Source organism: Rattus rattus, chromosome 12 (assembly GCF_011064425.1).
Source record: "Rattus rattus isolate New Zealand chromosome 12, Rrattus_CSIRO_v1, whole genome shotgun sequence".
NCBI lineage: Eukaryota > Metazoa > Chordata > Mammalia > Rodentia > Muridae > Rattus > Rattus rattus.
Genome location: NC_046165.1, coordinates 82,257,117 through 82,279,000, shown reverse-complemented (window position 1 = coordinate 82,279,000; position 21,884 = coordinate 82,257,117). Strand labels below are relative to the sequence as shown.

Below are 21,884 nucleotides of genomic sequence, written 5' to 3'. Positions count from 1 at the left end.
GTTAGTTCCTCTCTGCTGCTTCTTCATGAGGATGCAGCTCCTCCACCCAGGATAAAAGTTACTAGGGGGAACCCAGGGTGTCGTAGAGCCTGTCCCCACCTGCATTAAACTCTTTAGCTGCCTATCTAGCGGGGACAAGCGAGGCTATCCTGTCACCCTTCCTGTCTCTTCGACATCTTTTAGTGAGAGAAGGCTGCCTAGAATATAGCCAATTCCAGCGATATCTAATGACAATGTTTACTTGCACATAGACGGACAAGTCCCCAACCATAACCAGGCCTAGTGATACCCTGCAAACAAATTTGCCTTTTGATGGCGGGAGAATGGTTGTAACCTTGAGCTGCATACAATGGCTTTTGTGACTTTTTAAAACGTTTTTTTCTGAAATTCTTGTATCTACCTAATAGTTTAAAATTGCCTACTGTGTGGTAGGCAGTGTTATAGCCCTGAGAGTACATCCATTTGCCCTTATATAGTTCCAATTCAAGTTAAAATGATCTCAGCAAAGTAAAATAGATTAGCTGGTAAGTGCTTCATCAGACTATTAGACCTACAGGTACAGAGGGATAGCACTATGAAAGTAGTTTCTGCATATAAAAACAATGTCAGGAGGACAGATGCATAGGATAACAGGATCTGTATTTACACACACACACACACACACACACACACAGGACAAAACTCAGCAGTACGAAGTTTATATCTGACAACAGGAAAAGGATGCAAACACAAATGGTGGATGAGATCTTTGATTTGCACAGCCTACTTATGACAGCCAGCCCCCTTCCGAGCTTCCAAGTGTCTGCAGCATTTGCTTGCACCGAGGACAGTCTGTCCTACCAATCCTCGCGCTCACTGTAACTGTTATAGGCAGCAGAGCAGTCTGGTAACCACCCCTAGACTTTCACACAAATATCAACACCAAACTGCCCACTGTTCCAAAAGGCGAACAGAGTATGGAATCTTCCAGGAAAGCTCACCTTTGAAAATAGGTTCACAAATTGTGATGTAAAATTGGTGGATTCTCTACTTCACTGCTGTGGCCCTTTTTCCTAATGGTGATGCGATTCTACACTGACCCAGAGGTATTTGCTTCTTCAATGAGGATTTTACTTTAGAGATGGGCAGAGGGACAGCAATTTTTATTATATTAGCGTTTAGACTGTTTATCTTAGTGTATCGTAGACCGGGCGAGCTTCACACAGCCACAAAAGTACTATTTTTTTCACGGGCATCACATAAAACAAGAACAAAAGAGAAAGCAACCGACTGGGGGTCCAGTGGTGTCTCACTTACCCGGGATGGGAATAATAGGAATACTTTCATTGGGGACCACCCGAGGTGAACTGCTGTCTTCCACATAGAAATGAGCAGTCTGAAAACATTTTCTGTGTGGAAAAGAGAAAGACGCCAACAGTGAGCACAGAAGTACACTTTTGTCTAAGTTTATCATTTCAAGATCCTTCTTTAACAGTTTTCCCCAGCTTGAAACATCACACAGCACTGATGGCAAAACCCAAGGAAAAATAGTGCAAATGCAAGCACAGCGTTTAGCACACTGGAGCAACCCCAAATGGCTGAATAGCCATCTCTCATTACAGCCAACTCCAACCCCAGAACTCCAAACTACTCAAATAAGGGAGAACCTGGCATAGAGTAAACTCCTGCACAGGACGTGAGGATTGTACCCAACATCTCTACAGCTGGCTCGTTACAGAGGAACCCTTTGCTGATTCTGACTAACAGCCCCCAAGTACCAAGTTCAAAACCACATCTTGAATCCCCTCCAATATAGTCATCAAACAGCCCAACTGTATAATAGCACCACATTGTCTGTGCTGAGCCAAGGCCCCAAATCCTCAGACAGCTTTTAAAGGGGTCAGGGGGCTTCAATAGGACAAGCATGCCCAAATCAGAGGCCCTTTCCAGACCACGGCTAAGGCCAGGGTAGGAACCTGCAGGTGTTCTCTGCTTGCCTTCAGTTCAGCGCATGGGTTTTTTTTTTACCTGTACTTCAAGCAAAGCAGGGAGCACACAGTGGTCATCATAGGACAGGCAGTGCACAGAAAGGCTATGAGCAGCTCACACAGCCTCTCCCTGAGATGCTGGCCAGCCCTCAGCTTTCCAACATCCACGTCACTGCTTGCTGAGGCCCTTAATGAGCTGCCGGAAGCACGGACTGAATATTTAATGAGACTGCTCAGTGTGAATGGCTATTGTGACCAGAGAAGGGTCCCTGTTCATCTGGCAGAAGGACTTTACAATAGCTGGCCCTACTGCTGGGTCTTTTAGCCGGGCAGGCGGCATCTTCTAGGGCTCCCAGTCACCAGGCTGAGTCCCGCTCCTCGTGTGTTTCGCGCCAAGCAACATTTACACACTGTGGCTTTGCATTTTCTGGGGTCTGTATTCCAACTACTAGGGAGAAGTCAACTTTTCTTCAGGGTGTCTTTTCTCATCTAGTGGAAAAAAAATCCTGGGGTGTTTTTAGAAAGCCAAAGAAGGTGGGGGAAGTCAGGGGGAAGTCGATAACTCTAACAAGCCAAATAAGATCCCCGCGAGAAGGGGACCTCAGTGTCTCATGTCTTTCCCACAGTGGGATGCTGTGGACCTGCTATCACCAATGCCATTGGAATGAAGACTTTTTCCCTTAAATGCTCCCCGTTTTTCATGCGGACAGGGTACCAGTCTGCACTGCTCTTCCAAGGCATAGGGGTTCCTGAACGTAACAGACTCGAAGTTCACACATACTGCTTTGAAGAATGTCGAGAGAAGGTGAGTGTTTTCTGAAAGTGCCTGATCAGTGAAAAGAAGAACCAAGGGTTTTAACTGTCATCAGACACATAGGCCTTGGGGTTCTGGCCCTAACCACCTGATGCCACATCCACTCGAGAAACAGGACCGCCATTTCTGAAAGGCCAGCTTTGCTCTGTCTTTAAATGAGTTGTTGATTCTTTACCTGTCGGTTGTTTGTTTGTCTGTCCTTCCCTCTTACAGTCCTGTGTGCACGCATTTCCAGGATGCGATGCTAAGGTGGAAACGTGGGTCCTGGGCACCACGACTGAGTGTGAGCCTTGCCCGTTCAGGGCCATAGCTATTGGAATTCTAGGTTTTTGTTTACTCAGCAAACTGAACAAGTTTTCAGAGTCACTCAGATAAATGCCATCCGGTGGGCCAGCTCGGCTTTAATAATGAAGAGCAAATGGATAGCAACAGCGACAACTTCTGGGCTGGGAAGAGCAGCAGATGTGTAATCCCAGCATTCCGAAACCGGGATCTTAAATTCAAGACCAACTTCGGCTAGCAGTGTGAGACAAGTCTCTAGTACAAGTTTGTGTTTTAAGACTGCAAATTACCATGCCTATTACTTGTAGAACAGAAAGCAGTCAGCACATGGGATTCCATTACTGGCTAAGTTACTGGGAAGGAGCAAACCATGGTGCGGATTCTTAGAGTCTAGAAAACAGGCACACAGTCTAGCCAGTCTTGCCGGTCCATGCAGAACTAACAGCTGCATATTGTCTTTAGAAAGAAAGCAGTGTGTACTGAAGCAAATCTCACTCCAGTGCCCCATGTGCTGCTGTTTATAATGGATTTTCCCCGGGGCAAAGTAACTCTGTGATTGCCAGAGCAGAGCTGACAAGCAGGATGGGGGTTGGGAACCTGAGAGATAAAGCTCTGCACAGCTGTGCTTCGCTGCATAGCATTTATCCCACACAGTGACATGGCTCAACAAATCACCACAGAACCCGGGGAAACCTTCTCCCTTTGAATGAAAATTTAAGGCATAGGACCGATGTTAACTCGGGACCCAGCCACAGCATCGCATGCGAATTACACATTCTCTGCAACTGGCCATAGTCCTCAAAACCAGTTTCTTGAGTCTAGCTAAGCGCTGGAACAGATAGATGATCCTTTCAGAGATATGAGTGACTACAAATGAACAACGGGGAAATCAGTGAAAATCACCTCAGATCCTCCTCCTTCCTCAACCACTTGGGGAACATCCATCCACACCTTTGTTCACTGCTCACTTAGTGTTCTTTCTTCATCATCCATGACGTTGGAAACACAAGAACAAGACAGACAAGGACCCCACCTTCTTGCCACTTACGTTCTCATAGGAAAGGGAACCCCAGATATGGCAGTAGTTTGGAGGAAATACAGCTTACCAGGGTTGAGATTAACTGGTGAAGGCATAAGAAGGGACGGTATGACATTTGAGCTGAGACCCGAAAATGAAGGACAGGAACGGTGGTGGTAGGAAGAGCATTCTAGGCAGAGCCAGTGGCTACGGAAAGTATCTTAGAACAGAGCGAACCTGGCAGGTTCTGGAGCTGAATAGAGCACTCTGTAAGGCTGGAGAGGAAGGCAAGAGCCTCAGCATATAAGATCCAGGAGGCCTTTGTTGGCTTTTGTTGGACTCTAAGAGTCAGGCAAAGCCCATGCTGTTTCAGACTTTTAGCTCTCTCTTTGAACAAACTCACTTGGTCTGTTGTATGAGGGATGGTCCACAGAGGGTAACAAGAACATCAGCCAAGGGCAACTATTGTAATCAATCCAAAACTCAGGTACGTAGGTAGGTAGGTAGGTAGGCAGATGGTGTGTGTGTGTGTGTGTGTGTGTGTGTGTGTGTGTGTGTGTGTGTATGCATGTGTACACAAAACATGAGTGGCCCTGGGAACTAACCCTAGAGCTTCATACATGGCAATTGTTCTACCTTTCCAGCTCTGTTTTATATATTAATAACAAACTACAACCTTATCATAGATATATGTCCCTTCTAAGAAATATAGACAGCATCCTCTTTACTAGTATTTGCCTAACCTTCACTGCATGGTTAGAACCACTGTGTTAAGGAACACTTACTGAGTGTCTATCGGGGCTAGGCTGCCACCTCATTTTCTTGTGTGCAAATCCTACACTTTGGTTTTAACTTTCCAACAAGGCAGAAGGATATTGTACGGCACTGTATTTTAATTCATTCATTTCTGAAAAGTTCCATGAAAAAGGTTTTTTTCTTGATGTTTAGCATGAGATGAAAAATAAAAAGCCAAAGGCAGGGATTTTGGAGAAATGGAAAAATACCAAGTGAGTTCCTCTAAACGTCTGCCTGGGCTTTGTTCCGAGATGCAGGGTTGCCTCTGAGTTTGAGCCCAGGGGATCGGGAACTGACTTTCTCAAAGTGTTCTCAAGTACGTCACTGAGCGTGCAATTTCAGTTTTCTTTGTAGCTTCAATTCTCTTTCAGCCAACACAGCCTAATCATGCCTCCTTGAACGAACAGATTTCTAGGATAGTGAAAAGCCATTTCCTAAGTTGCTTTACTGTGAATATATTTACACAAGTATTATTATAAAAATGGAAAACAAAATAGATCTTGTTGAGAATAATGAAGAAGTGTATTTACAAGTTTGGTTACAAATTATAACCTAGTTCATAACCACCTAGTTCACATTTTACGCTTTTTTTCACTTTCCTTCCCCCGAGGTGTTCACCCTTCCTCGAGGAGCCGGCTACGGCATGTTCACTGAATTGACATCCTTGGTGTACTGATAACCCCAATGGCCTTTTGCCTTCCCTAGTCTACACTAGCAGCATATATTTTTCTGATACTTAAAGAGTTCCCAAATTTAGAGATTTTGAAATGTTGAGGTTCCTCAATATAAACTACCTGTTTCTCTCTATACCTGCCTGCTCTATCACCCTTACAGCAATATGCCAGTCAGCAATGGTTATTTACAGATATCCAGACCTCTTTGGTTTTAGTAAGCCACATAGGACCTGATGACAACCACCTGAGAAGGCCTAGATGGAACACAGACTTATGTATTCGGAAGCTCCTCCCTGAGGAGCTGGTTTGCAGTGTTCCTAGTTAGGAACTTCTTGTGACAAAGGGACAGTCTGGCACTTTCACTAAGAAACCACTGAAAATGAAACAACCTTATGTGGAAAAGTGGGCAGTACCATACATTTGCCCATCGAAGTTATATGGGAGTTTACAGAGTCCCATATGGCTTCAAGGGTGTTAACATGATTGTATTAAGTGCACAGAGGAACTCTGTACAGCACATACTTGAATAAGAACGTCAAAGTCCCCAGTTCCACTTCTGTTAGAACTTAGGTGTCAGAAATAGGGTGGCAGCTTGGTGTGATGGTGCAAAAGACCAGCCTGATCTACACAGCGAGTTACAGGACAGCCAGGGTAATATAGTGAGACCCTGTCTCAAAAACAAAAACAAAAAAACAAAAACAAACAAACAAACAAAAAACCAGACAAACAAAGAGAATAGGATAGCATTCTGGAATAGGATGGCAAACTGCTTGTCTGTATACACTGAATAAAAGTCTTTTTGGGGAGGGGAAAATTACAGAAAAAAAATTTCTTGGTTTGTCCCTCCTACGGCTAATTTTAAAATAACCCTTGTGACTTACTCTACCTGTCTAATAGCAAAATTCTTGGTAGTTTCTATGAAGGAACTGGAGTTGTGGTATGTACTTTAGTGTCAAGTACTGTGTATAGTATTCTGATGTCTTCATTTCCAAGTGTCTGACTACTTGGAAAATCTGGAAAGCACAGGGTGACCTGAATTTCCATGATACAACTCCATTAGTGAAGAAGTCTTATGAAGCACTAGACTGAACACTTCCAGTGGGAGCAGGAAGGAGACAGCCTTCCTGCATGACATGTTTTCTCAGTTCAACTCAGTGGGTATAAGAGATAGAATGGGAGACAAGTAGTTGCTTCTTCAGTTGGTCATGATTCTGGTATGTCTCTCCCACATTAAGCATCCTGACTCAATGAGCCAATCTCCAACTAAGATCTACACCTTGAAGGTAAACATATCTCTAAATGCATCTGATGCTGGACCAAGGTTGGCCAATGCATTAATCTATGATTCCTTCCCAGATGCTCTATAGAGCCAGATGGGAAGAGTTTCCCTATATTCTTCTGCATTGCTCTGTCCTCTTTGAGAGAGCTAACATGGACATTTTAGAATGGTTTCTAAGGAAGGCTTCACTGAAAGCCAAAAGGGTACTATGGAGGGGGTGTATTTTCTCTACCAGTTTTTCTAGTCTGTATGGATTCTGCTTAGCAGTTCCCTAGATCTCAAGCACACCTCCCACCATTGTGGTCCAGACTGTGAGTTGTCCAGTTTTTGTTTTTGTGCTTTTGTACAAGTGTGCGTGTGTGGGTCTAACTTTTTAGAAGTCCAGAGGGCACTTGAGGCTTTATGGGTCATCAAAGGCTGTTCTTTGCCCAACATTTCTAAAAATAACTTTCTATTCTATCAAATAAGGGACCTATTTTGAGGATAGCGATTTCATCAAAACTCAAGCATTCTACTGTTGTGACAGCAGAAGCTATCTGTCATCGGGATGCAGCAGACACTGACCTGCATCAGCTGTCAGCTCTCAGTCTTAGAGCTCCCACTGAAGCACACCCGGTGCCAGCACATGGCAGGTTCTGCTGTTTTTAATTGGCCCTCATGACTAATGACACGCACACCAACAGCTGCTCCAATGGCATAATCCAGTCAGAGAGCCTTGCTCTGCCAACAATGCAGAGTGAACTGCAAAGATGAGCAGGAGAACCCTAGATTTTTAACCCCCTTCCCTACCTCCTTCCAGGAATCTGACATAGTCCTAAGGCAGAACCCCCAGGAAGCCTGCACTTCTGCACAATCCCCTCCAATTGTGCTGTTTTTTTTTTTTTCTTTTCCCAGTTACCTGGTTAGACAACCTTTGGTGTGGGCTTACGCTTTTCTTACTTTTGTCTCTTTCTGCTTGCCTGATAAGAATTTGTGAATGAGCAGGAAACCAACATTCCTGAAACAAAGGGCTCACACTGGGTCTAGAAATGTCTAAAGGGGCACTTGGCACTGGTGCCTATAAAAATGGTCCTCCAGTGGCAGGCAGGGATTTATTGACATTTGTCTCAGCATGTCCTTCCTTGCTTGTTTCCTTCCATTCTCAGTCTTTGGCCTATCACAACGGTTTCTCTTGTGCTGTGGGTGATGCGCTGTGGGCTGGAGTGGAATCCTAACAAGGGTTACAGACTTATATGAAAACTCAAAATTGCAAACTAAACAAATGTTGATAAACAGAGCCTAGAAATCAAGTCACTGTCATCGAATTCGGCACAATAGCTTTATAATCACACCAGAGTGTGAAGGAGTTTCTTAGCTGTGTGAAGGCAAAATCCTAATTGCAGACTATAGTGGGCAGTTGGTTCAGCTACTACTGAATATTAATTAAGCAATCTTAAATGATTCATCGACTGCCCTCATTTGAATTTACAGTGCCATACCCACTAATAATCTCATTTATTTTCATGTTGTCAAGAACAGACATCCCATTAATATTTACTTTTGTAAATGGGTATGTTGTGGTGAACTCTGTATGAGCAAGAGCCGTTTATTAATGGAAAGCTGCAAACACTAACAGGCCATCACAGAAAGAGATTGGGCATTGTGCTAAAAAAGACCCAGACTGATTTATTAGGACAAAATGTTTCCAGAAACGGAAGTGGCAAACAATACAAGGGAAAGCTGTGCATATCTCTGGGCTTTCCCTCAGGAGTGTCTGCCTGAAGCTACTCCCGGTCCCACTTGGAAGGGGGCCCGATTCAGTTCTAAGTTGAGATTTTTTCATACACAACAACTCACTTGCTGCTAAGTTGTCCTTACTGCCTGTTAAGTGATCCGGTTTATGTAGCTAAGTTTATACAGAGCAGTCTCCGGAAGGGCTCTTCCAATATGAAAGATTCAGACATCAAAATATGCTTCTGGTTGGCATATTTTCCAAGCCATGAAAGGGGACACAAGAATCTGACAAATCAGAGTGTGCTTTGGGGGTAATAAAGTGGCATGCTTTGCATTGGGACGGCTGGGATTCCTGGGCATGTGGCTGTCATACTCTGGACAAGGAGAGGACTGAGTATGAGAGGGAGGGAAAGAAGGGGAGAGAAAAGAGAACAAAATTACCCAAAGCATGGACAGATGGACAGACAGGAGATGGAATGCAGAGATCATGTGAAGAGATATTTGGGATATTGTGTGGGTAGTAACAATGTTCTGATTCCCCACCCCTGGCTATGGCTGAAAGTGACAGAGAAAGGTGTGATTTCCATGGTACACATGTTACTGGATGAGTCAGGTTATCTGTAATGACTTTCTTTAAATGGGAGAAAATAAGCAAACTACACACAGAGAAGTAGCCTCGAGATAATCTTCTTTGATCAACATTGTCTTTGCCAAGAAATTCTCGCAGATCCCTAGGGATGATTGTGGGGCCCTTTCCAGGGTGGTGGGCAGCAGAGGTTACTACCTATGCCACATTCAGTAACTCAAACATGTTCTCTCCAATATTTCAGCCAGTTCCAAGGAGATGAGCCCTTCACAGTTCCTCCCAGGACTCAATGGAGACATGGGAAAGGCTTGACACCAGGGTCTTTGAGACAGTTGTCATGCCTTTGTACCCTAGCCTGGAATGTTTGAGCACCGAGAATAAGGCCACAGGTGCTCACCACTGATCCTGACCCCACTGACTTGAGGAAGTTACGAGAACCATGAAAGTCCAGGTCAGTTCAAGGAGGAGAGGAAACACACATCGTCATTCAGACTTATATCTAAAATGGCCTAGTAACTACTTACTCCTAAACATAATGACTATTTTGTTGTAGTATGCCTATGTTTTTGTTTTGTTTTGTTGAAACATGGTCTCTCTACATAGCCCTGGATGTCCTACAACTCACTCTTTGAGGTTGGCCTCAAATTCACAGAGATTGGCCTGCCTCTGCCTCTATGCTACACTATGTCTGGCTTACTGTAATATTCTTAATAGCTTTAATATTTCAGAAAGTTCTATGTGCTTTTTCACTGAATATCCTCATTGTAACAGTACTTGTGAAACTTGGGGTGGGGGTTCCCAAAAGACACCCCACTGTTACCCACTTGACATTTCCAATGATCAAGAATTGACTATTAAAAGCAAAACTAAAGTACCCACACAAGAACTTTGGAACAAGTCTCTCAGAATGAAGAGAATGTCAGAAGATGTGGCTCTCAACTTGTGGGTCATGGCTCCTTTGGGGGTTGAATGACCCTTTCTAGGAGCTGCATATCACATATCCTGCATATCAAATATTTATCTTTACGATTCATAACAGTAGCAAAATTATAGTCATGAAGTAGCAATGAAAATAATTTCATGATTGAGGTCACCCTAACACAAAGAACTGTATTAAAGGGTCTCAGCATTAGAAAGATTGAGGACCACTACTTTAAAGAAATAGTTTATAATAAGATGGCAAGACGCTGACACTATTCCTGTATCTCTGATGAATTTACAGAAAGGCCATGGTTTCCAGCTCGCGAGGGGCTGTGGGGAAGCAGATACATACGCATACTGCCAAGGGAAGCCCCTGAGAATCAGGTGGAGGAGAGCAGTGTAGTCATCTATTAAAGCACCATCCATGAACCCTGTGTGGCTGCCAGTTTCTCAAACTTATCCTGTAGCTGTATTTATCCATGTGCAAAATGACACATTAACAAAGCTGTTTAGCATGTACTGTGCTGTCACAAAACTGATAGCCTTAGAGGACTGCTTAAATAAATCATGGCATGTCCATTTAACACCACCCCTCCCCCCCAATTAGGAGAATTATAGCTGCCCAGAGAAAAACTGTGTTATCTCAAACAAAGTCAAGCACATGGGTAAAACAGGTAGTTCTTTTTTTTTTTAAAGATTTATTTATTTTATGTATGTGAGTACACTGTCGATGTCTTCAGACACACCAGAAGAGGGCATCAGCTCTCACTTCAGATGCTTGTGAGCCACCATGTGGTTGCTGGGATTTGAACTCAGGACCTCAGGAAGAGCAGTCAGTGCTCTTAACCACTGAGCCATCTCTCCGGCCCAAACAGGTAGTTCTTTACTATGTAAAAGGAGCTGGAGAGATATCCCTATCTGTTTAGATATATAACAATTGTTCAATAATTGTTATATTGGCAAAGATGAGCACATACTTGTGAGTAGGTAGGGAATAGGGTAAGTAGATGGAACTGTCAGGTTATATATAATTTTAAACTTTATTATCTTGAATGATGACAGACACTACTTATTAATAATTTAAGTGGACATTTTTTTGAAACTTTAATACTTGAGTCTAGATTTTTATAGTTTTGTCCTCAGCTCACACCTTTCATGGTTTGGGGCCCTCAGAGGCATGGTCCTTGTTGTGTCCACAAAGGGACAGCTTAGGAAAGCATGGTAGAAAGCAGGGGTAGAAGGCTGAGGTCACATCAGGTGCCGATCCAACTACTGCAGCTGTGTGGGCTGCTGCTCTTTCAGTCTCTGTGGAGGCCTCTCATCTTTCAGGCCATGGAAGATGAGAAAGAAAGAGACAAAGGTAGACACGGAAACTGTTGGAAGCGGTTTGTCCTGATGCATTCCAGCCTCTGATAGAAGTTTAGAAGAACTGGCAGCCTGTGCACTGGACAACCACCCAGGATGGAGCTGGGTGGGTAACTCAGGTGGGTGGGTGCAATGTGGAACAGCGTAAGCACACGTGGGTTGCAGACCTTAGGCATAGAGAGCACACTGGGGAGTGGGCAACGGTAAGCCTTCACATGGGCAGGGCAGCTCCTTAGGAAAGAGCAGGAAGCCTTGAGCCCCATGTGGACAGAGACTCCATCGGGCCGCCTCCTCCTTGTGGACTGTAGAGCATAGCACAGAGCAGGAGAGAAAGGACCTGCTTAAGATCTAGCTGCCTAAGCGTACGACAGCTGATGAGGCCCCTAATGCATATACGGCAGAGGACTGCTGGGTCTGGACTCAGTCAGTGAATATGCATCTAACCCTCGAGAGACTCGGGGGCCCTAGGGAGTGGGGAGGTCTGGTGGGGTGGGGGTGAGGTGCGGACATCCTCTTGGAGATGGGGGGTGGAAGTATGAGATGTACAACAGTCAAAGGGTGGACCGGGAGGGAGATAAAGTCTGGACTGTAAAAAAAAGATTAAAGAGTAAATAAAAAAGAAAAAAATAAATGAATAAATAAATAAAGATGTAGGTGCCTGGAGTAGAGGCCCCACTTCAGCAGGACTGCCTGACCATGTCACTTCCCTTCTCAGAGCCTCCAGGGCTCTTTCTTCCCAGGTGTTAGAAAGAATTCCATATACGCTGCCAGTCCATAAAGAAGACTTCTCAATAGACCCATTTTCTAGAGGAGGAAACTGAGTCTCAAAGGGATTCCCATGCCAAAAAGCCAGGAAGTGGTAGTGCTAATGTGACAATCCACATGCCTCTGAGTCAAGGTCTATGTTTGTAGCCAAACTATAAAAAAAAATGCATTTGATACTGCATAAGTCACAGTTAGATAGAGTCCATGAATACCTGAAGTTCCTTAAGATGACCTCGAGCTTGGTTTTAGGTGGACCTGACATATTTCCCTCAGTCTTAAGCAAAGAAGTTATCAGATTCCTTGTAACCAACTACAGACATGAGGTATCTCCTGGGTGACACAAAGTGGGCCTTGCAGCAAGTCCACTCCCATGCTAAGGACCAAGCACATAAGCAGGCTGAGTATTATTCTGAGCATCCTAGACATGGGATGGGCAGTTACCTTTGTGTTGTATCAGCCATGCTGGTTCTTTAAGGGACTACAGTAAGAAATGTCATCATTGACTGGGCATTCATTGGTTCACCTCATGTCCACGGGAGAACTGCCATCATGGACTAAGTAGAACAACTGTTCACATGATGTTCACGGACCTGTCTCTTTTAAGAGAAGATCTTCGGGTTGAAAGCAATACAGAGAGGTTTCTGGCCCCATATTATCAAAGCCGTTTTGAAAGAACACTAGAAATTGAAAACTTCCAATGGGTTCTTTTTAAAGGTCATAGAAAGAAACAATGACCAGGGTCAGTGAGGCCATGCATGAGTCCAGAACTGCACAGCCTAAGGATGGGTCAGCCATGACCTTTTTCATTAACCTATCGAGATTCTTCCTCAGGTCTCAAAGCTCTGTTTCCTAGGAGTGTAAGTGAGATTTCATCTCAATAATCAGATCTACAACCAACAGAGACAAGCCATTCCATGGAAAAGGTTAGATATAAATTGTATAAATTGGTTTACTGAAAGTCAAAAGGAACTCCTTACAACATAAGACAATAACTACCCTACTAAATGATTTAGTATTAAAAGATTATGAATTTTAAACAGTTTATGTAAGATAAGTCTTATATAAATATTCTCGAGATGTTCAAATGCAGCAATTAGGACCACATGCACAACTTCCAGTGGTTTCATAGAAAACTCTTCAGGTTAGGACCTTTTCAGGATATTAAGAATTCATGCACATTTACTTTTTTATGGAAAAGCATATGTTATATCCACACTTGCTCATTTTCTGTCTTGTTCCTGGTTTTAACCCCTTACGTGCAAATTAAGAGAGTTTCACTTATAAGGCTTATGCTTATTCGAAAAACAGAGCTCTAAACAAACATGCAACATCTTAATTGATTTTTTTTTTTTAAAGAAAATGGGTGCAGCATACACCAGACACGCAAGCGCGGCGTGCCCACAGTGTTGCCAATAGAAACAGAAAATACGGCCCAGCCCACAGACAAAGCAAAGCAAGCACGCACTGGAACTGCTGCGGTGGACAGCAGCTTCCTGGAGGCTCCACTGGTCTCCCCAGACCTTACTAGCTGGCACGGAACAGGCGAGCATCAGCGTTTTCTGTCTAGAAGACGTCCATCCCCATAGCAACAAAACAGAAGTTCCGCAAGCCAGTCCCAGCCATTGACTCCCCCATTAAGCTGGGCCGCCCTCACCTGCTCCCCTTCTCTCCTCTCTCCCCAGAAGAAGGCACTTCACGGGACCGTCGGGGAAAGCCCTTGGACTTTATTTTGTTACACCCTCTAAATGGACAAAAGACAAAAGAGAACATGTGTAGAAGACAGTATTTCAATTGGTCCCCCAGAGTTGCACACCAAAACCCCCCCCACAAGACATCCCTACTGTCACGACTTCATTTATAGCATTTCCAAAAGGGCAACGGTCATACACAAAAATGGCTAGCGTTAGGGAGGTCTCTGGGGCTGAGGTAAGAAACACAAGGTGGGCTGTTCTCCAAAGCAATGGTTTATATATCAGAAGGTGGCATTATATTAATGTTGGCCTGTTTTTCACCTCTGCTGACACGCTGTCCCAGCAAGCAGACAGCTCCGAAAAGTACAGGGATTCCCAGATCTTGCTGGGTCCTCACTGCCCAGTGCCTATCACGTGACCTGCCTTCTGCCACCAACTTCTGTGCATTAGACAGATCAGGGGTTTTGCCTTTTCTGCATGCATTCTTGTCACTTCCGGATAAACACTTATATACAAGGTGCCTCCGACAGACAGGGCCAGCACTTGGCAAGTTATTGCTCTATGTAGAGTCTAAGACATCTAAACACTTCAGCACCTGAGACTTGCCTGTCCATGTGAAGGATGACACTTGTGGGTGGCTGATATTTGATTGCCCCGAGCCACCTGGGCTATAGAATTTCACAGTGAAATGAATCTTATTCTAAGTCTCATTCACAGAACTAGAAGAAAAAAAAAAAAAAAAACCTAATACAGAACCTTTTTTTCTGTAGGCTCCTGCTGCATCCTGCCCAGAAATGTAGGGTCCCAGGGACTGGACCACTTCTCAGTAACTGTTTCCTTCTGGGAACCAGTACCCCTAGCTCTTTAGTGTTAATGTTTTTCTTCTCCCGTCATAAAATAAGCTTTAAGTTCCTTTTTTTCATTACTAGATTGACTATTACATACAAGTGCTTGTCACCGGAGCTCACCTTTAGAGAGAGTAGAACTTGATTGGCAACAAGGTTGGAAGGGGGAGGGACTGTTGGAGTTCAGAACTTCCTGTCTCCCTCTGTTGAGACTACTCTGTCACTGCAAGGACTGTCCCTGAAACATCACGGATGTGCTGTGTGGCTGTGAAGGCTAGTCTGAAGAAATCACGAGTGTGTTGGAATGCTTTTATAAATTTTCATAAAAACTTGAGATTTGCAGCTTCGAAAATATTTAGACTTTTTCTCAACCCTTAGCCCGGCTCTGAATTCTGCCAGATTTACTCTTTTAGGAATTTTGGAGCAGAGCTGGCTGTCCCCACAGTTTTTTCCTCACGCACAATCATAAGCTCTTGAGATGCCCACCCGTCAACCGACAACACCATAGTGAGAAGCAAATGCCATAAATCAGTCACTAATATCTCTGACAACCAAGGGATAACCCGATCAAGCACAAGTAACCCTGGGAGAGAAGGCAGTGAATTTCGGAGAGTCTGGAAGAAAATGGGTTACCCAGCCTAGAACAAATGCCCCGAGGAGTAAGCTTTCTGTTTCCCAAGCAGTGAGCTGGATTTAAAACAGCCAGCACTTCCCCAGTACAACCTGTGCTGTCTTTGAAGTATCAAGGAACATGTTTAAATGGCAACCTTTAGCTGTGCCTCCCTCCCCACTTTTGTCTAATGACTGTGTGTTAGCCTGTTCCAAGAGCTTCAACTGGCATCTCAGGGCCAACTGGACAGCAGGGGGCCGGTTACTATAACAACTGACAGCTCTCATGAATTCTGAAAGGCCCCTGAGTAGCCATTTGGGAAACAGTTATTGAGCAAAAAGTTGCCCGGGATCGGAGGCATTAGCTGCCACGTGACTCAGCTCTCCCTGAACAGTTGGGAAGAAAAGGGGGGTAGGGGGGAGTGCCCATCTCCTGGAACACCTGGGGACCTCCAAACGTCCCCCACCCCCATTCCTTTCAGATTCTCGGGGCAAGACAGTTTAACACCAGAGTTATCGTAATCCCAAACCTCCAAGGCAAGTCTTAGTTTGGCAACATGAAATGTGTCTTAGCTCTCCCCACAGGTTTGACACATTTTCAGGGTTTGGAGAGCTGAATGGTAAAAATTATTTCTGATGGTTAAAAATCTTGAAATCCAGCCAGAGAGAGAAAGTTCTAGGTAGAAATGAGCTGTGCAAGCAGTTATTAATTTAGAAAAAAAATGACAAAAACCAAACAATAAAAAATACACCAAATACCCATGGATGGTCTGCTTTTAGAAAGAACAAAGGTGACTGCTCCAAGCCACCAAAAATGACGTCGAAGCCCCAGTTTTTCTGCCTTTTGGTTCTGGGATTAAATGTAGTACATGCAGAAGCCTTTGGGAAAAGCCTATGAAAGGCCAAGAAAGTGACCTTTTCTTGACAGGAAGGAAGTGTGGTTTGAGGGACAAACCAACGGCCATACTGAATGCACTATGACCTGCATGCGTAAGGCTGCCTCTGAGCATTCATTCATCTTCCACTTTTTCCCTGCCTAGTCACAGCTCAAGTTCTCCTTGGCTCTCACTCCTTTTTCCTCTACCCTAGCTGTGGTCAAGTTTCTTAAAGAACTCACTGTTCCCCTCTATCATGGCTGGTACCCGGGGGGCAGGGGGGGGTGTCACAAAATCAAGCTGGAAGCAGACAGAAGAGCGGTGAGGACAGATGCTGACATCTGTAACCATCACAAAGGAGCCACCAGGGTTGGCTCTGTCCTGCTCAGTGTTCCCACTGGGGCAGGTGAGAACAGTATAGCTGAGTTTCCAGCTCTCTTCGCAAACAAGACAGCCAGCTGGGGAGTATGATAGACATTATTTTCAAATAGCCCAAAATTTAAAAAAGAATGTGCCGCTTTAAGTAGATCACTGGCTTGACATAACCTTTATTTACTTGCTCATCTCTACTAAGCCATGAGTCTGCAAAGCAGGAATTCTGTCTCCTACACGATTCTCCAGGGCCCTGCAGATGGGTGAGAAATGGTAAACTAACAATGGAAGGAAGAAATGGGCCAGCCGCAAAGGCCTTAGTTCAGCTGTGCAGAAACCTAGATAGGATAAACTAACACTATAAGGTCAGTATTCCTTTCTGGAAATTGTTTCCTCTCTTGGAGCAAGGCTGCTCCCTCCCTGATGCCCTCACTGCCAGGTAGGGCTTCTCTAGAATCAGAAGCATATGCATGCAGAGAATGTTGGAACACACTTGCTGTCTCCGGTTCTTAGGGAGCTCATCGGAGAATGCTCATCGGGGAATGCTCATCGGGGCTAAGCTGGGCTACGTATTACAGGCCTATTGAAAAATCTTAAAAGAGGTGTTGTGGTTCAGTGGTAAGAGTACTTAACTAGTTACACAGTGTCCTGGCTTCAATCCCCAGCGCCTCATGGGAGGGGGTAGGGGGAGAGACAATGTAGCGCATGCTTTCTTTCATTCCACAATTACTGATGGCTTGTCCTAGCAGTTTCATACTTAGTATCCCTTCCACCACCTACCTAGGAAACAGCAAGTTCTTAGTATTGTCTCCTTCATGACTCGGCCAGGGTAGAAAGCAGGCTAATCTAAAGCCACAGCGAGCAAGCAAGGAAGTCTGATTGTCACTGTTACTACTGTGCAACTGGAGGACGAGCCCATGCTCCAGAGATGCCCAGGTGGTCAGTCACGTGGCATGCATTGCCCACCCTGGGTAATCTGTTTGTCTGAGCCTCTGTTGTACCAGTACAAATCCTTACACATCTGTATTCTCTCTGCTTTCATGGTCACTACACTCTGTCTCCCACTGAACATCCAGGGAAGAAAAAAAAATGCAGTGTCAACAAAACTTACTTGTATTCATGATAAACAGCACTTTGTTTGTTTGTTTGTTTGTTTGTTTTCAAGATAGAGTTTCTCTGTGTAGCCCTGGTTGTCCTGGAATTTGCTCTGTAGACCAGGCTGATCTTGAACTACTGCCTCCTGAGTGCTGGGATTAAAGGCGTACCACCACTGTCGGATGAATGGCATTCTTAAAGAGCAGATATCAACCCATAGAAAGGTCTAAAGGTGGAGCTCAGTGAAAGAGAGACCTGCTCCCTCCTGCGAGTGTGACTCACTGATGTGAGCTGACTTGCCACAAAGTGTACCGAGGGCTTGGGCATGGGATCAAGAGGGACATGAATTTCCCAGATTAGAGCAATGCCAGACTTTAGTACACCCAGGGTCAGAGGCTACAGTTTCTATTTACAGAGCTTGCTGTCTTAAGGTCCAGAACCCATGAAGTTATCTTAGGCCTACCTGAGCAGTAAGGCTGTCTTGTACACCTTTGCTCTCCCTTCCCAAGCTAGAACTGTGATACTAAACCTCGAGGACATTAACAGTAATCGGCTGGAACTAAGGCAAAGTGGGTGACATTATTCTACATCAAATTCTCAAACTAATAGTGAAGTAGCTGAATATATTCATCACTATTCCATTCCAAAAACACTGGAAGACATAATTGTTTTTCAGAGTGTTTGCTCACGTAACTTTGGCAAATTCAGAGGCCAAGTTGGTTCTTATCTAGACCTCCGGGTCAGGCGGCCATGTCTGTGAACAGATCACACAACAGTAGCCAAACGGTTTCTTTGCCTGCGGTGTCTATTTGACCCGCAAACATGAAAGCAGACTACATAGGATTAACTAACTGTTCCCACCCTGCATGTTACTCTCCTATCTGGGGCAACACAGTATAACAGTTAAGATGGTGGGCCCTGGCAGGGGGCTGTGGGGTGGATAGATGGACCAGTGGGCAAGTACCCTTTTTGGGCAAACACAAGACCTGGTTCTTAGCCCAGCACCAGGCTAAAGCCACACCCTCAACTCTAGGCTGTAATACCAGGGCTACTCAGGATGGAGATAGGAGGACTCTTGGGGCTTGCTTGCCTAGCATTAGGCTCAGGGAGAGACCATGTCTCAAAAGGAAAGGCAGAGCATGCAGTATCCTCCTCTGGTCTCTGCATGCATGTAGCACTCCCCCCACCCACCCAGTATACATAATGGTGAGCTATGAAGTCAAGTTAGATGGGTTCAAATCAAGGATCTACCCACTAAAGATCTATCTGTACTATGACACGGGCTGAGCGAAGGCCTGAGGTAAAACAATGCTGTCGATTAAAAAAGAAAAGAAATCTGGGCTATTCAAGCCTTAGGGACACAAAAACCACTCACAAACAAAATCTACCTTCACAATAATAATCACAATTCTAGGTGTACACTGATGACTGGCTCAAGGTAGCTAACCTGTGCTATATATAGCATATATATATGATATATATATATATCATACACACACACACACACACACACACACACACACACACACACACACACACACACACATCAACAAGTGGCATGCCCCAGCACACCTGGCACCTCTCCTAGCATCCACCTCAAATTAAGTAAATCAAAAAAGTACCATCCAAAAGTGTCCATCTTTTGAGTGGCAGCTGCTGGGCTGTTCCACATCTTTTCTGGGCACCCATGCTATATAAGCATCTTGCTATGGTAGAGCAAGGATCCACTGTTCTTGCACAGAGCATCCTCAGTAGTAATTCAAAGCCAGTGCTTCTACCATCTAGAGTAGTAAGACCAAAATGGCACACTCTTCTTTCCCAGCATCTTCAAGAGCTCTGACTCCCCCCCTGCCACCCAGTTGTTCTGACTCATTTGAAATAGCTCTGAACCACTGAAACAGACTGCAAAATCTGCAATATTTACCATGCACACAGCTGGGCGCCACTTGTTGAAGGGGTAAGCATGCATTGGGTGACTTCCTTTCTGTGACCTGCCCTATTACCCTGTCTTCTGCCTGGACCACTTTGCCTGGACATCTTTCTGCCCTCTTTGTACTTTCTGTAGTGTTGTAGATTTGGGCTTTTCCTTCTCTGCAAGGTCAGCGAAGGATAAATTGTAGCATCCTATTTGTAACACCTCAGCTAAAAGCATTACAAAGTATATTTTCCCCTACAGATCTACACTGCCACCTGCTTTTACTCAGTAGTCCCCAGTGGACTCAATCCCAGACTGCTCGGATATTTTAAATCTGCCCGACTCACATATTTCAGCTTGAGCAAATCTCAAGTAACGAAGTTGTCCCTTTTGAGATACATATGTTGATATGATGACGTCAGTGAACCTAGATATTCAAGGACACATGTGGAGGTGCTCCATAAACACAGGTATGCTCGTCTTCCTCACCTTGTATCCTCAGAGGCTAAGTCAAGTTCAAACACAGCAGTTCCAGAAAGTGGGGCTACCATGGAGGACAGCCTGATCCTGTCAGACTTCATGGGAGTGAGAAGTAAACGGGCCCTGAGTCTGCTGCAGCTACTAATAAGGCCTAGAGAGTACAGATGGCCCCCCGAGAGCGGGGATGACTCCCAGGCTTCAAAGTCTTTTCCCTGGGGACGTGGGTGTAGGGGCCTGTCTTTACCCTGTTCCCACACAGGGAAGCCCTCCTCTGGAATCGCCTTTAGGCCCATTAGGAGCATCATCCGCAGTGATTTTATTAACTTCATAGTCGCCCTTTTGTTTTTGGCTCGAAGCAGTTCTGCTCGGTTGGTTAACCTACATTTATACTATACTTAGCTCGAAATTGATGACTGAGCTATTTCTAGGCTACTGTGCATAATGAGATCATTCCAAAGAATAAACTCTAGACGGAGATTCCTAACTTTTTTTTTTTAATGCCATGGCAAGATTGCTGGAAATTATGGATAGCTACGCAATGTGACTGCATTTAAAAGGTGTTTATTTTGATCTGCAGATTTCACTTTCTCACCTACAAACAGTTCAGGTATTCGAGGACCCAGAATTACATTTCTATTTTTCCTTCTAGTCAGATCTGGTATAACACTGTAGCACATGTGTACTTAGTCCCCATCTGTTCCACAGGGCAGACGTTTCTCACAGCCTATATTGCCTGCCCATATGCACTCAGTGCGTGTTCCCTTACTATTTTATAGGTAAGGAAACTGAGGCTGAAAGAGGACTCTTCGCTGAAGGCAGTCCTTCTTAACCGGTCCCTCCCTCGTAGTTCCCCAGCTCCTGTTGTTGATTGGAGCTAATTTCTAAACCCAATACATCTTTTATACCACCGACACACGCTATATCTGCATATAAATCACACACACACACACACACACACACACACACACACACACACACACACATTCTTTTTCGCCTCCCCAGAATCAATTTTCACCCTCTGGTAATGACAACAACCTTTGTTAAAAGCATGTGAGTACTCTCCACGGAACTGTAAGTCTGATAGAGTCTTCAAACCCAGGCGATGGCCAGGGTTCCTATGTCACCACTATATACTCTTAGGTGTTGCCTCCCATACCTCAGCCCTCCCACACCCGTAGCCCCTTGGTGCTTTTTGGTCACTCTCAGGGTGATGGCATCCAGTGCTTCCAGGGCCTCGGCTATTCTACAGTCTGTTCCCTTGACACTGAACCAGTCTATCTGCTTGCTGAAGATCTCTCTGTCTCTGTCTCTCTCTGTCTCTCTCTGTCTCTGCCTCTCTCTGTCTCTGTCTCGCTCTGTCTCTGTCTCTCTCTATCTCTATCTTTCTCTATCTCTCTCTGTCTCTGTGTCTCTGTCTCTGTGTCTCTGTCTCTCTGTCTCTCTCTCTGTGTCTCTGTCTCTCTCTCTCTCTCTCTCTCTCTCTCTCTCTCTCTCTCTCTCTCTCTCTCTCTCTGCTTGTTCCTCTCTCTTCCTCTCCTAAATTCTAGATATTCAGTTGTCAGTTTCTCAGGGGGTTCTTCCTGGACCTTCCTTCCCTCCCAGGCTGGGTTGAAGCCCAATACGCCCTTACCCTTCTTTAAATATTCTTTATACTTGGTTGTATCGCTCACCTAATTCTTCAACGAACCCTGGGGGCCAGAAGGCTTTGTGTCTGAATCATCAAGCCCACTGCAATGTGTGGGACAAAGTATATAGGCACTGTATAAACAGAAGCAAGTGGCATCCAAGACTATGTCTATGCAAGGACAGAAATGGCTTCCTAA

The 21,884-nt window shown here is 44.7% G+C and overlaps 1 protein-coding gene across 2 annotated transcripts in view; it reads right to left on the bottom strand.

Moving 5' to 3' along the window:
• The window catches only part of Ptprg (protein tyrosine phosphatase receptor type G), a 671,028-nt gene that overhangs the window by 45,582 nt on the left and 603,562 nt on the right, over positions 1 to 21,884 (bottom strand). Inside the window, exons 14-15 of one of the 2 annotated variants that reach the window (XM_032918016.1) lie at positions 13,834 to 13,920; positions 1,297 to 1,388 (exon numbers count right to left, since the gene is read on the bottom strand). In XM_032918016.1, the coding sequence (XP_032773907.1) occupies positions 1,297 to 1,388; positions 13,834 to 13,920 (179 nt within the window). The remainder of the gene's footprint in view (positions 1 to 1,296; positions 1,389 to 13,833; positions 13,921 to 21,884) is intronic. The other variant, XM_032918017.1, reaches the window with a different exon arrangement.